We start from the raw sequence: 13,558 nt of genomic DNA on the forward strand, positions 1-13,558 counted from the left end.
GTGTCTCTCTCTTCCATTATAGCAGAAGTGGCTCGTCCTGGCCTTCAAGGCACTGTTCTTCCTGCTGGAGCCAGGTCCACTGGCCTCTCCTAAGTTATCAAGTAGATGAGTGGCTTGTTATTGTGGTGATTGCCGGTGAGGGACTGTAGTTTAATGTGTGAGGAAGGCATCTAGTGTTTCAAAGAACTACTTAGGATATGCTAGTGGGTTTTTAGCTACTGTTAAGATCATTTATTGAATTTTTGTTGAGTTGTGCTCTAACTCCTAATTCATTGTTAGTGGTTTTCCCTAAACATTTTATTATAAAAATGTTCTTAGTTTCAAGCTTGATCCATTTTACTTTTGATTATTTAAATTAGAAAGTGTTGAATTTTGAGGTCTTCTTTGGACTTTGCTACATCAGTGGAAGGGTTTGTTCCCTGTAAGTAGATCCAGTGCACGTATCATCGAAAGACCGGAACCTCTGATAGTCCACTACTCATCAGAAGTCATGTCTCTTTGAAAACTGAGAATGTGGGGTGGCTCAGTGGATAAAGTGCTTGCTGCCAACCTGGTGACCTGAGCTCTGTCCACACGGTGCAAAGAGAATATAAACTCCTATGACTGATCCTCTTACTCTACGTGTCCACATGTGCATATGCCTGTGTGCACACAAGGAAAAAATACACAAACTTTTTCTTGTTTTTGAGACAGGGCTTCTCTGTGTAGCCTTGGCTATCCTGGACTCACTTTGTAGACCAGGCTGGCCTTGAACTCATAGAGATCCTCCTGCTTCTCCTGAGTGCTGGGATTACGGGTGTGTACCTCTGCGCCCGGCATAAAAAACAATTTTTAAAAGAAGCCTGAATATATGCCCCCTGCCACTTTTGGCACATGTCTAGTTATTTATGTTGACATTTTGTCAGAATAACTTAAAATTTTCATTTATTTATTTATTTATTTATTTATGGAACGTGGCACATGTATGCCACTACACAAATGTGGTTCTCAGAGGACAGCCAGTGGAATCAAATTGGGGTCACCAGGCTTGGCAGCAAGTGTCTTTACTGCTGAGCCTTCTTGCTGGCCCTATCAGAAATAACTCTTAGAGACTGGAGGAATGCTAGAGTGGTAGAGTCCTTACTGAGCATGCTCAATGCCCTGCATCAGAGGCTGCCACCACCAACTGTTAATTTAATTTAGATTATTAAAGTGATATGGATGCGCCTGTGTTTGTCTGGATATATGCTTGTGAGTGGGGGTGCCTGTGGAGTCTGGCAGACACCGTGGGATTCTCTAGAGCTGGAGTTAAAGCTGGTTGTGAGTCACCCAGTGTAGGTACTGAGAATCAAACTCTGCTCCTCTGCAAGAGTAATAAATACTTTTAGCCACTGAGCCGTCTCTCCAGCCCCACAACTGCAAATAGCTAGCTCACCAATTTAAAAATAGTTTTCTGATTATAGTATGCATAATATGTTTTCTAGAACATACTAATTTTTTTTTTCTTTTTAAGAATTCGATGACTGCACTTATTGTGGCAGTGAAAGGAGGCTACACACAGTCAGTAAAAGAGATTTTGAAAAGGAATCCAAATGTAAATCTAACCGATAAGGATGGAAATACAGCTTTGATGATTGCAGCAAAGGAAGGACATACAGAGATTGTACAGGACCTGCTGGATGCTGGAACATACGTGAACATACCTGACAGGGTAGGGAACCTACTTCAGATCTGTCTGTGGTGGTGATGTAGACAGAAAAATAGCCAGCGGCTCCTTATCATCAAGAGTCTCTGCATTTGACATGAACTTGCTTTAAGAGAAGTATTATTTTTACCTTTGAAACTAATAAATTAAAATTTCCAGTCTTGTTAAAGAATGTCCTTGTTTATTTTTGTCAATTATTTTGTTACTAGAAATGTCACAATATGGTTAATTTGTAACTCTCTTTGATGAATATCTCTATAGGTGTTTTTCATAGCTGATGATAGGTATTCTCCCAGAATTTAAATAGTACTTGTATACTTAAGATTTCTTTCTCTTGCCTGTCTTCTTTCCTGAGATTACACATACATGTTCTGAACTCTCCATTTGAATATATATTGATGAGCTTTTAAAAACTTACAGCAAAATAAAATGGAAGTGAGGTTATTTTTGTTTTTTTTTTCTACCTCAGGCCATTTTTTCCTTGGTTTCTCTGTCTCAGCAAGTGACCCCACTACCCACTCTGAGGCGTTAACTTCTCTCTACTATCCCATGCAGTTCCATTGACTCAATGTAGAACTTCCCCTATATCTGTCTGGCTTTAGCACCACAATTGCCTCCCTGGCCTACATCATCTTCTCCTGTTGTTAAAACGGAGCCTCTGCTTTCCCCTGCATGTGTTGAAGGCATGCACTTCTCTGTTGAGGCACTCTAGTCTTGCTCTTGCACTTTGCATATGTACTTCATTTTTAGTGTGCAGACCCTGCCTGGCAGTGTCCTTCTTAAGTCTTTGTCCTCATTGTGTGCCACAGGCCCCGGTTGGAAGCTTCAGCCCTGTTACATCCCTTCTCTTTGTTGTGCGTGCTGATCTCGTCCTGCTGTGGGTTAGGGCCATGTGCACCAGCTGTGCTGTCAGTCCAGAATGCTGTCTACACACTATGGCTCTTGTTGTTCATTTTATCTCTACTTCCATCTATCTCATCGAAAGGTCACCTTTAGCTCCAGTCCAAAGGGACTGCCCGGTTTCTTTTGATCAGATATGCTATTCTATTTGCACAGTATTTGTTTTGGTTTATCAATTTTAATTGTATGTTGTCTTTCTTTGTTAGGCTGTAAATTTGCTTACAGCTGGGACCTTGTCTATCTTGTTTCCCCAATGCCTAGAACTGTGCCTAGCACATTGTAGCAGGAAAATGGTTTACTTACCAGTTTACTGGTTCTCACCCACATGGATGCTTGCATTCTGAACTACAACTGCTCTGCCTTGGGTTTATGTAATCTGTTTATGGGGAGCTAAAATACTACAGCACAGTGCTAGACTTAGAACCCTCAATGAATAGTTCCTTCATAGCATTGTTGTGGCCCTCAAAACAGAAGCAGCCAACAGCTCAGGGGCTTACTTAGCACAGAAGTCTACAACCGACCTGCAGTTTAACAGTAAAATGGTAAGATGCCTGAGCCCATGGTAAAGTTAGTATTTGAAGTACTGGGAGGCTGATTCTAAATGGCTCTTACTGGTTGACTGTCATGTGAGGTATTTAACTTGATACAGTTCTTATACAGGAGGATGAAATAACCTGTATGCTCCTAGCCTGTGACTTCCCACTGGCTGTATCAACAGACACTGGTCTGGGAGCCAGTCTTCCTGTCCTTCAGAGCCATAACAGCATGCCAGCTCTATGCTCCAAATTTAGAACCTGTTGCTTTTATCACGTGCCAGTCTTTGAAGGGGATTTATTATGTAAATCCAAACTGTCAGCCAGTGTCTTGTGATTTCAGTTATATATATGATGGGGAATTATCTTCAAAGAGACTGGATTCTATCCAAGTAATTTGTCTTTTTAAGTTTCCATCATGAGGTTTTATGAGCCCTTATTCTAAGGACTAATTAGTTTCCCTGTGTCTTACTCAGAAGGTTCCCAATATCATCAAATAATGTCAGTTATTTAAAAATCTCACTTCAGTGATACTCTTTTTCAAAGAGATTTTAGAACAAATCCATTGTATTAATAAACGAGTAACCTTAATTTCAGAACTGTGCTCATTTGTTTAGTAACTGATCTTGTCTTTTGTCCTTTTAGAGTGGGGACACTGTGTTGATTGGTGCTGTTAGAGGCGGTCATGTTGAGATTGTTCGAGCTCTTCTCCAGAAATATGCTGACATAGACATCAGAGGGCAGGTATGTGCGCTCAGACTGTGGTGACCATGAAAGCATGTGTCAAGTGGTCAGGATGTCGCTAATTTGACTTTTTGTGGAGATTTAAAAAAAATGTATACCCTAATACATTAGCTGTGTGTTATTGTTGTGTTTTATTGACACTGTTCTAAAGCTCCAGAGTGTACAAGTAAAAAAGCTGCACATCATTCTAGGCTGTGTAGTGCAACCCTAAGGGGCTGGAGGTGGTTAACTGGTTAAGGGTGCTTGCTGCTCTTGGCGAAGACTGAGGTTCAGTCCCTAGTACCCATGCTGCGTGGCTTACAGCTTGCCTTAGCTCCAGCTCCTAGGGGTCTGACCGCTATTTCTGATCCCTGAGCTTTCGCACAAGTAGTGCGCACACACAAACACACATACACAGACAGACACACACACACACCCTTTTTTTTTTTTTAAATTAAGGTGAGCATTTATGTAGAGAGAGGAAATAAAGGAAAACCTTTATAATCAGGTGGGACTAGGGCTACATTTGATTATGGACTGAGTTTCAGCATGTCAGAGAAAGAAGGCTGAGGGCTTTAGGGAAGCACAGTGTTGACAATATGAGAAGACGTGAGCATGGAGAGTGAAAGATTACTGAGGCTGTGGAAAACCAGTCTGGGAGGAAAGACTGAGGATGGGATGGAAAGAGAAGGAGTGATGGAGGTATGAGTGGCAGCTAGCACATGTTCTGTAGGCTGGAACGCCTTTAGAGACGTGTGGACAGAGGAAACCTAGTGTGGCAGCTACAGGAGTCATCTCAGATAAAGCCGTTTCACTAATGGAGGCCCCTAGATCACCCATTTAGACCACTGATATCTGCATCTGTCAACCGGGTGTGTCTATTTTTAGTTAGTTTTTTTTTTCCTTTATTAATTGCACTTTATTCACTTTGTATCCCCCCTGTGGTTCCATCCCTCCTCCCATCCCAATCCCTCCCTTTCTCCACCCTCTGCATGCATGCTCCTCCCCAAGTTCACTGATAGGGGAGGGCTTCTTTTCCTTCCTTCTGATCCTAGTCAATTAGGTCTCATCAGGAGTGGCTGCATTGTCTTCTTCTGTGGCCTGGTAATGCTGCTTCCCCGTCAGGGGGAGGTAATTAAAGAGCAGGCCAATCAGTTCATGTCAGAGACAGTCCCTGTTCCTATTATAATGGAACCTACTTGGATACTGAACTGCCATGGGCTACATCTGTGCAGGGGTCTTAGGTTATCTCCATGCATGGTCCTTGGTTGGAGTATCAAGTGGGAAACAGTAAGATCTGGAGAGGACAGGAACTCCACAAGGAGAGCAACAGAACCAAAAAATCTGAGCACAGGGGTCTTTCCTTTAATTAGTTTTTAATTGGTGTTCTCTATCTCTGCTTTCCAGGTCAATGTGAATCAAGGGTTTGGTTTCTGAGCGAGATGGGTTGCTAAAGGAGCCATTCAAGACAGTCTAGGGTACAGGGTGGATACAGGTTAATAAAGCTACAAATAATAATGCCTGTGTTTGTCAGAGACACCCTCCTACTCACTGTCTTCCCTGGACCAGCATACTTAATAATGACTTGTCCAAAATAGCAGAGCTCAGGACCTGGGGACTTCTGACGTGCTTTTTACCCCTGAAATCTGACAGTTTTACATGGGGTGTTTTAGGGCTGTGCATGTGGTCCAGTGATCACAGTGGTCATGTGCCTGCTTAGAGCGTGTGAGGCCCTGGGCTCCACCCAGCACACAGAGACAAATAGAGCACAACTGGTCAGCTCTGTGCTTTATCCTTTTTACTTAAGCAATACTCCGTTTCCCCAGGATCCTCTCATGAAGAATTTCTCAAAGGTACATCTTAGGTATCATGTAGATTGGTGTTATTTTCTACCAGTCTAAATATTCATGATATTTTACATTCAAAAATAGCAGTTTTTAATGCTGCATCTCACATGATTTCTTCTGCTATTCAGGACAATAAGACTGCATTGTATTGGGCTGTCGAAAAGGGAAATGCGACGATGGTGCGAGATATCCTGCAGTGCAATCCTGACACTGAGATATGCACAAAGGTATGAATGAGGCCTGTTAGCCGAGTGAAGTTAGAGTGGTGATGCCTGGCTCCGAAAGCCTGCCGTCAGCCATTCACAAGCCCTGAGGCGGCTGCTGCCCCCGTGTTCTTCAAGTTCTGTTCAGAATGCAGAATACACTTGCTTTAGACACCCTCTGCCAGCCACATTTGCTTCCCCTCACCAGGCATTTTAGCTACATTCAAATCACATGAAACTGTGTAAGACTTTGTTGGTTGTAGGTGTGTGCAAGTGTTCTATGGGAAATATATTTGTAATTCTGACATAAAGGTTAAAGTGCCTTAGTAACATAAAGTTATTCCATACAAATCACTGCTTAGGAAAGGAAAAGGACTCCCTTGTCAGCTTGTAAACGATGTTTTCTTTAGTGTATTTCGAGTGTAGACTTAGTGAAGTAAAGGAAAGCCCCGTCCTTTAACCCTGTCTGTGCCCACAGGATGGTGAGACGCCGCTAATAAAGGCCACCAAGATGAGAAACATAGAAGTGGTGGAGCTGCTGCTGGACAAGGGGGCGAAGGTGTCTGCTGTGGACAAGGTAAGAACGGAGCACCCTTGGGGGATGCTGGCAGACTGTGGCCACGTCTGCTGGAGCGTAGAGCGCCTGTGGTGATGTGGCCATGCACTGACCTGCACATCTGGTTGGGGGTGCTGGAGCTTTACTTTTCATCATGTGTGTGAAGAGATGACCGGCTGGGATTGCACATGGCCAATTTTGATTCCGCTCCAGCATCACGTTGTAGAGTGAGCAGGCTTAGTGTGTTATCTATTTTCCTTCTGTGACTCATAGTTAACTGTTACCGATTGTTAAGAACTGTCCTTGACCACCATATAAGGAGGACATCTCAGGGGTAGCTTATCACAAGTCTACAGGGGTAGCTAACCCCAGGAGAAAATGCAGCAGGGCTGGGAAGGTGCAGTCTCCAAGCAGACTGTAGACTGGCATTGATGGTCTCTAACAGAAGACTGAGGTCCCCTTCCCAGCACCACATGGAGCAGCTCACAACTGCCTGTGACTCCAGCTCCAGGAGATCTAAGGCACACATACATGTCCACATACAGATACATAAATAAAGGTTTAGAAAATTAAATTAGGAAGGATATAAAGTTAAAAAAGACTTTTTGAAATGGAAAACTTCTGCTGGGTCCAGTGGTGCACACCTTTAACCCCAGCACTGGGGAGGCAGAGGCAGGCTGATCTCTGTGAGTGTGAGGCCAACCTGGTCTACATAGAGAATTTCAGACTAGTGAAGGCAACATAGTAAGATACTGTCTCAAAACAAAACAAAGCCAAACCAAACAAAAAATAAATTAAAGAAAGAAATAGAGAGAGGAAGGGAGAAAGGAAGAAAGGAGGGAAGGAAGGAGGGAAGGAAGGAAGGAAGGAAGGAAGGAAGGAAGGAAGGAAGGAAAGAAGGAGTCTTGCTGTAGTAGCTATTTCTATTTGTGGACAGCTTCTGTCTTGTTGTGCCACTGACTCATAGCTGACCCTCGGCCTCCACTTTGGAATAAGAAACACACTGATATCCCCTATGTAGAAGCGTCACAGCACATTGTTTATAAGTGATTGTTTTGTGGTCACTGTGGAGACAGAGTCGGTACTGGCTGGCAAACGCTCAAGGTAAGGGGATTGATAGCATTTTCACTTGTGGTTGGACAGGGAGGAGGTTCTGAGAGCTCCTATCTGTGATGCTGCAGACAGAACCAGGGACTCGCCACCTGCAAAGCTGAGTGCTGTTTCACTGATGTGAGGTGCCGTCCTTTAGTGTTAGAAGTAAAGCCTATATGAGTCTTGGTCTGGCTTTGCAAAGACTATTTCACAAAAACAAACAATGAAATAAGATGTTTAATCTAGCTATTGTTGCTCTGTTTTTATTTTCAGCATATTTGTGGGTTTGCTTATGTTTTCCAGAGATTTTGTGTGCTGAGGATATTTTTGCTTCCTCACAGGTCGGAGAATGTGAAATGTGAGTTGGGTAGTTGAGATATGTTGAGTTTGAGGACTGATAGGCAGCCAGGGGACTGACGGGCAGATATTGGGGAGTGTGGGATGAGAATCTGGTGAGATACCCAGGATGGGGGTGGCAACTTAGGGCCAGACAGGATGTGTGAGTGCATGGTAGCAATGAAGACAGAAGTGTACAGAGCAATGAAAGCCATTGACGTTTACCTCTTAAAGTGTGTGTCGTGTTGTTGGTCTTATAATTGTTCTTGGTTGTCAAGTTTTTCCTTTGATGTCATCAGCTCTATAAAGTCGGAACCATCTTGTCTTCTGTTGTTGTATCTTCCAGTGTACTCACCACACAAAGTTCTTTCCATCTGCTCAGTTCAGTAGCTACTGCACCACATACACAACACAGGGAGAGAACCTAAAGAGAATTAGACGTGAGGCAGAAGAGCGGTTTGGAGAAGGTCCTTCCCAGGACCATGGGAAAGACATGCTGGCCTCTTCCATTTAGTGTCTCTGAGTGGTCAGGGCAAATGAGAGCCGGGGATTCAATTTCTAAGTTTTACATCATAGGTTGTCTTCAGGGGGTGGTTTGTGAAGTGATAAATAGAGTATTTGGCAGACTGGAGAGGTCCTTCATAAGTATGAGTTTTTTCTTAGTATGGGATGTGAATGCTCACAAAATTGAAGAGTCTCATAGGGGAAGAGTCAGTTGATGGCAGGGAGTGAAAGGTAAAGAGACGGGGAGATATTGTAGTGCTCAGAGAAGAGATGAGTTGTAAAGGATTCAGGTGGAGCATGTAGAGTCAGAATATAAGGACTCCATAAGGTAGATGCTTGACAAAGGTGATAGGGACTAATGGGATTGATCACAGTGGGTGAGCTCTGGCATGAAGGCTGGTAGAAGAAGAGAGCCACGAACTAGAATATGAACTGGTAGAGGAAAGCGGCTGATGTCCTTGGACAGTGAATGTTCTGATGGGAGGAAGGGTGCTGAGGTTCTGGCCTGGGAGGCATGCATGGCACATGGCAGAGGTCGCTGCTCTTTAAGTGAGATGCAGGGAGAGAAGAAGTTGCAATTCCAGAAGCCAGAGTAGAGGTGGGGGGATTTCTGAGAAACACCAATACAGAGCTAGGGAAATAAACTGTGAAGAACACAGAGATCCAAATTCACATTATGTTTATGCTATGTATGAGAAATATAAACCTCCAGATCGTCTGCTCTATAGATGCATGAACATTGTTACTTGGATCTTTATAGAGGCATGAAAAGTGTTGCTCAGAACTGCCCCTGAGAACAATGCTGCCATTTTACAGAAAGGTGACACTCCCCTGCACGTTGCCATCCGAGGGAGAAGCCGGAGACTGGCAGAACTTCTTTTACGGAACCCCAAAGATGGGCGGCTACTTTACAGGCCTAACAAAGCAGGCGAGACTCCCTACAACATTGACTGCAGCCACCAGAAAAGCATTTTAACTCAAATATTTGGAGCCAGTAAGTAATGAGCCTGTGCTCATTTGTCCCTGACTGAGCCTGTGCATGCATGTTTTTTTTGTTTGTTTGTTTTTGGTTTGGTTTTGTGTGTGTGTGTGTGTGTGTGTGTGTGTGTGTACAACTGTATGCATGTGCATTTATTTGTGTGTATTTGTGCATGCTTGTGTGTTTTGCTGAAGACTAAACCCAGGGCCCTGCCAATACTAAACAAAAGCTTTACCATGGAGCAACTTAGCATTTCCTGCCTGAGTTTTTAAATAATGAATTTCCAGTAAAAACATATGGAAAACAAATGGTTCACCATACCTGTCCTCAAAGATTTTAAGTTTTTATTAGATTTATTCATTATATATGTCTCTCCAGCTTCCCAGCCAACAAAAAGATGTAAAAATAAAAAATCATTTCTGGACTAGTGAGATGTCTCAAAGTACAACGGTTCTTGCTGCTCAAGCCTGCTGACCTAAGCCTGAGTCCTGAAACTCAGGTTTTAGGTGGAAGAACAGAACTTAATCTCCTGAGTTATCCCCTTGCCTACCTACATATATGTGGCTTTCTCCCATGGTCATAATAGATTAAATACTTCTTAGCTATTCTTACACTTCTGAAAACATTTTTTTTACATTTTTTTAATGTGTGTGTTTCTGTGTCTGTGAATGTATGCCGTGTGTGTGTGTGTGTGTGTGTGTGTGTGTGTGTGTGTCTGTATGTGTATGGAAGCCAAAAGGCGATGTTGGGTCACTTGGAACTACAGTTATAGACCATTTTGAACTGCTCAATGTGGATGCTGGGAACCAGACTTGTGTCATCTGGAAGAGCAAGAAGCCCTATTAACCACTGAGCCATGTCTTTAGCTCATCTTACATTTTGGCTTTTCATCTTTAAAAATACTCTCATGTTTTTGTTTTTTTTATTATCTTAATTTAGGAGGAATTGGTATCTGAGTCTTTAAACTTTCTGCCAAGAATTAATTTGTCTTTGATTATCTATTATATTCTTCAGTAACACTTTATGGTGTATGCACTCTAAAAATATTTCTGGAATTGAAATGGTCTTGAACTTTTTTCTTACCCATGCTTCTAAGAATTGAACCCAAAGCTCATGTATGCCAGCAAATACTCTGCTGTTGGTCTGTGTCCCCAGACCTGGTATATGTGATGAGTGATAGAGAAAAAAGCATAATGTGCTAACACTTTTTTCTTTGCTGTTCTTCGAGGTGATGTATCTTATTATTAACTAACAGATATGATTTAATAGATATGTTCCTCGAAATACTGTATTGTGTAAGAATCTCTGAAGCTGTTTTTAACACAGGCTTAACTGTTCCAGATAAGCTCCCCCGCCCATATACAGTAGGTTAGAATTGCCGTTCCAGGGGCTGGAGAGATGGCTCAGAGGATAAGAGCACTGATTGCTCTTCCCAAAGGTCCTGAGTTCAATTCCCAGCAACCACATGGTGGCTCACAACCATCTAAACATGAAATCTGGTTCCCTCTTCTGGCGTGCAGGTGTACATGCTAACACACTTTGCATAAGTAATAAATAAATAAATCTTTAAAAAAAAAAAAAAAAGAATTGCCGTTCCTTTGAAAATGATACCACTGTTTAATGTAAAGCTATGGTGTGTGCTTCTGATTACAGGACACTTGTCCCCTTCGGAAACAGACGGTGACATGCTTGGTTATGACTTGTACAGCAGTGCCCTGGCCGATATCCTCAGTGAGCCGACCATGCAGCCACCCATTTGTGTGGGTTTGTATGCACAGTGGGGAAGTGGAAAGTCTTTCTTACTCAAGAAACTAGAAGGTAAAAACATGTTTTCTGAAGTCTTATATACAGCATTTTTCTGTGCAGTGAAAACTCTGTGGGTAGTTGCCCTGTCACACCATCTGCTGCAGTGGCTGATATTTCATTCCTTCTAGTCGATCCTCCATGAGTTTTCTTTTTAGAACAGGTCAAGTTGTGGGCCCGCATCAAAACAACCCTTGGTAGTGTGTCCGTGGGTTTCACAGATTCTTCACACACTTGGCAATGTGCAGGCCCTCTGTGGGCTCTGTGCAGCAGGCAGGTCTAAGTACATTTGTTAATATAGCAGACCTGCTCTCTGTTAGAGGCCGTTTTGGCTCTCAAGGGCAGGCTTCAGTATTGGAGTAAAAATGACTTCAAGTTTTATAGAAAGAATGACATGCGGTCCTCATCAGGCTTACTGTACCTTTGTGAGCCACAGTGGGAGGATGAGGGGGTCTGAGAAGTGGTGTTGCTGAGTAGTTTGGAGACAGAGTACTGTTTCTGTTTTTTTGCTTATGGAAACAATATTTTATGTGTTAGTAAAAGCCAGTACCCAGAAAACCTTGACGTGAGAATAATGGACAAAAGAGTTTTATGCATCTTCAATATGAAACAGGACTGTGGGGGAGCAGGGAGAGGCGTGCGCTTGGGGGGTGTTACTGAAATTGATTAAGAGAAAATGCTGATTAAGCAGCAGTGGGATTATCTAAGGTCCTTGTTAGCTGCCCAGTATAAGTTTATATTAAAAGCAGGAAAGTTAAAGAGTTTATCTAAGCAAAACAAATAAAACTTCATTTTAATTTTTCTTTTAGATGAAATGAAGACATTTGCAGGACAGCAGATCGAGCCCCTTTTCCAGTTCTCATGGCTCATAGTGTTCCTCACCCTGCTGCTGTGTGGGGGTCTGGGCCTAGTGTTTGCCTTCACAGTTGATACAAATCTCGCCATAGCAGTTTCACTGAGTTTCCTCGCTGTCTTATATATATTCTTTGGTAAGTCTTTGTTTTTTTAAAAAATATTTTTCAAAAATGAAGAAAAACATTTAGCACATTTACTATACCTGTCTCTTAGAAATCTACTTGATTTTTATGATTTTCTGAAAAAGCTGATTATTTTGCTTACTTTATAAGCTGGTTTGGAGTACCAGTGCTCAAACCTGGCTTGAGTGGCTTTAAGAACCAATACTTCTACTTGCTAATCCTGCAGCAGGACTGACTCAACTCACACAGTGCTGATGACACTCATTGCATTCATTACACTGCCCTAGACCTTGCTGAAGAGAAGGCTCCGTGGCCGTTGCTGACCAGCTCTTGAACATTTTGACCATTACTATGATTTTTAGTTTTTCTGAAAGCAAGCTAGGAAAGCAAAACAGAACCTCTGTTTCTGGGGTACCTTTACTTGTAAGAAAGAAAATAGATTCGTGATTGAAGGACACAGTAACTTCAGCAGTTTCAAACAGGACAAACCCCTGACTCTCAAGGCTTTGCTTTTACTTATGATTCCAAGGCCACTTTTTAGTTTCCAGTTTCACATGTCTTCTGTGTGTTGAGAAGGTCATTGAGGGGCTCTTGGAGGAGTATTTAAGAATTAGTGTGGACTATAAACAGTTATATAGGGTTAGCTCCCCTTTACCTGATTCTTGACTGTCGAGAAAACAAGCTGCCTGACTGATTCAAGCTGTGAATTTCAGTTGTCATCTACTTTGGTGGACGGCGGGAAGGAGAGAGTTGGAACTGGGCCTGGGCACTCAGTACCAGACTGGCAAGACACATTGGGTATCTGGAGCTTCTCTTCAAGCTAATGTTTGTGAACCCACCGGAACTGCCTGAACAAACTACAAAGGCTTTGCCTGTAAGGTGAGTCAGTCCCTTTGGCAGAAGGAACCTTTAGTAATGGTAAACAAAAGAGTTTAAAGAATTTTATTAGTCATCATATTCCGAAAAATATTGGTACTTTAGTCTTCTAGTTGAAAAAACAACAAACCAAAGCAGAAGCATGCGCCAGTACCTTAGAGAAATGCTTCCTAGTATATTCCCTTCCTATGCATGAGGTCACTTTTCCACAGGAGAAACCTGTTTCTTTTTATGGTATTTTATTTGTACAGAGACCTCTCCCTCTTCCTTGTACCTGTTATATTCTTAAGGCTTTTCTGGGAACAGTTTAAGCCAGTGTCTCACTGAGCAGCCCTCCATGATGGATGGTAGCCTCACCTCTGTTAGCATCCTTTCTGATACCTTCAGGGAGGAGTTCTGGCAGGAAGGAGTCTGGACTGAAGGCCTGGCGTCTCCTTGAGGAGCAGTGACCCTGGAAACCCTGCTCAGGCTGAGCTGCTCTTTCAGCATCTTGCAAATAGACGTGTGTGTCTAAAATTATTGTGTACCTCAAACAGGAGGTATCG

At 42.7% G+C, this 13,558-nt stretch overlaps 1 protein-coding gene across 12 annotated transcripts in view; it reads left to right on the forward strand.

Annotated features, from left to right (window-relative positions):
* Nucleotides 1-13,558, forward strand: part of Kidins220 (kinase D interacting substrate 220) — a 108,656-nt gene that overhangs the window by 33,945 nt on the left and 61,153 nt on the right. For all 12 annotated transcript variants that reach the window (XM_060366300.1, XM_060366317.1, XM_060366319.1 and 9 more), the window contains exons 8-15: nt 1,493-1,690; nt 3,763-3,861; nt 5,816-5,914; nt 6,369-6,467; nt 9,195-9,372; nt 11,011-11,175; nt 11,970-12,149; nt 12,851-13,016. In XM_060366300.1, the coding sequence (XP_060222283.1) occupies nt 1,493-1,690; nt 3,763-3,861; nt 5,816-5,914; nt 6,369-6,467; nt 9,195-9,372; nt 11,011-11,175; nt 11,970-12,149; nt 12,851-13,016 (1,184 nt within the window). The remainder of the gene's footprint in view (nt 1-1,492; nt 1,691-3,762; nt 3,862-5,815; nt 5,915-6,368; nt 6,468-9,194; nt 9,373-11,010; nt 11,176-11,969; nt 12,150-12,850; nt 13,017-13,558) is intronic.

This window comes from Meriones unguiculatus, chromosome 1 (assembly GCF_030254825.1).
Source record: "Meriones unguiculatus strain TT.TT164.6M chromosome 1, Bangor_MerUng_6.1, whole genome shotgun sequence".
In the NCBI taxonomy this organism is placed as follows: domain Eukaryota; kingdom Metazoa; phylum Chordata; class Mammalia; order Rodentia; family Muridae; genus Meriones; species Meriones unguiculatus.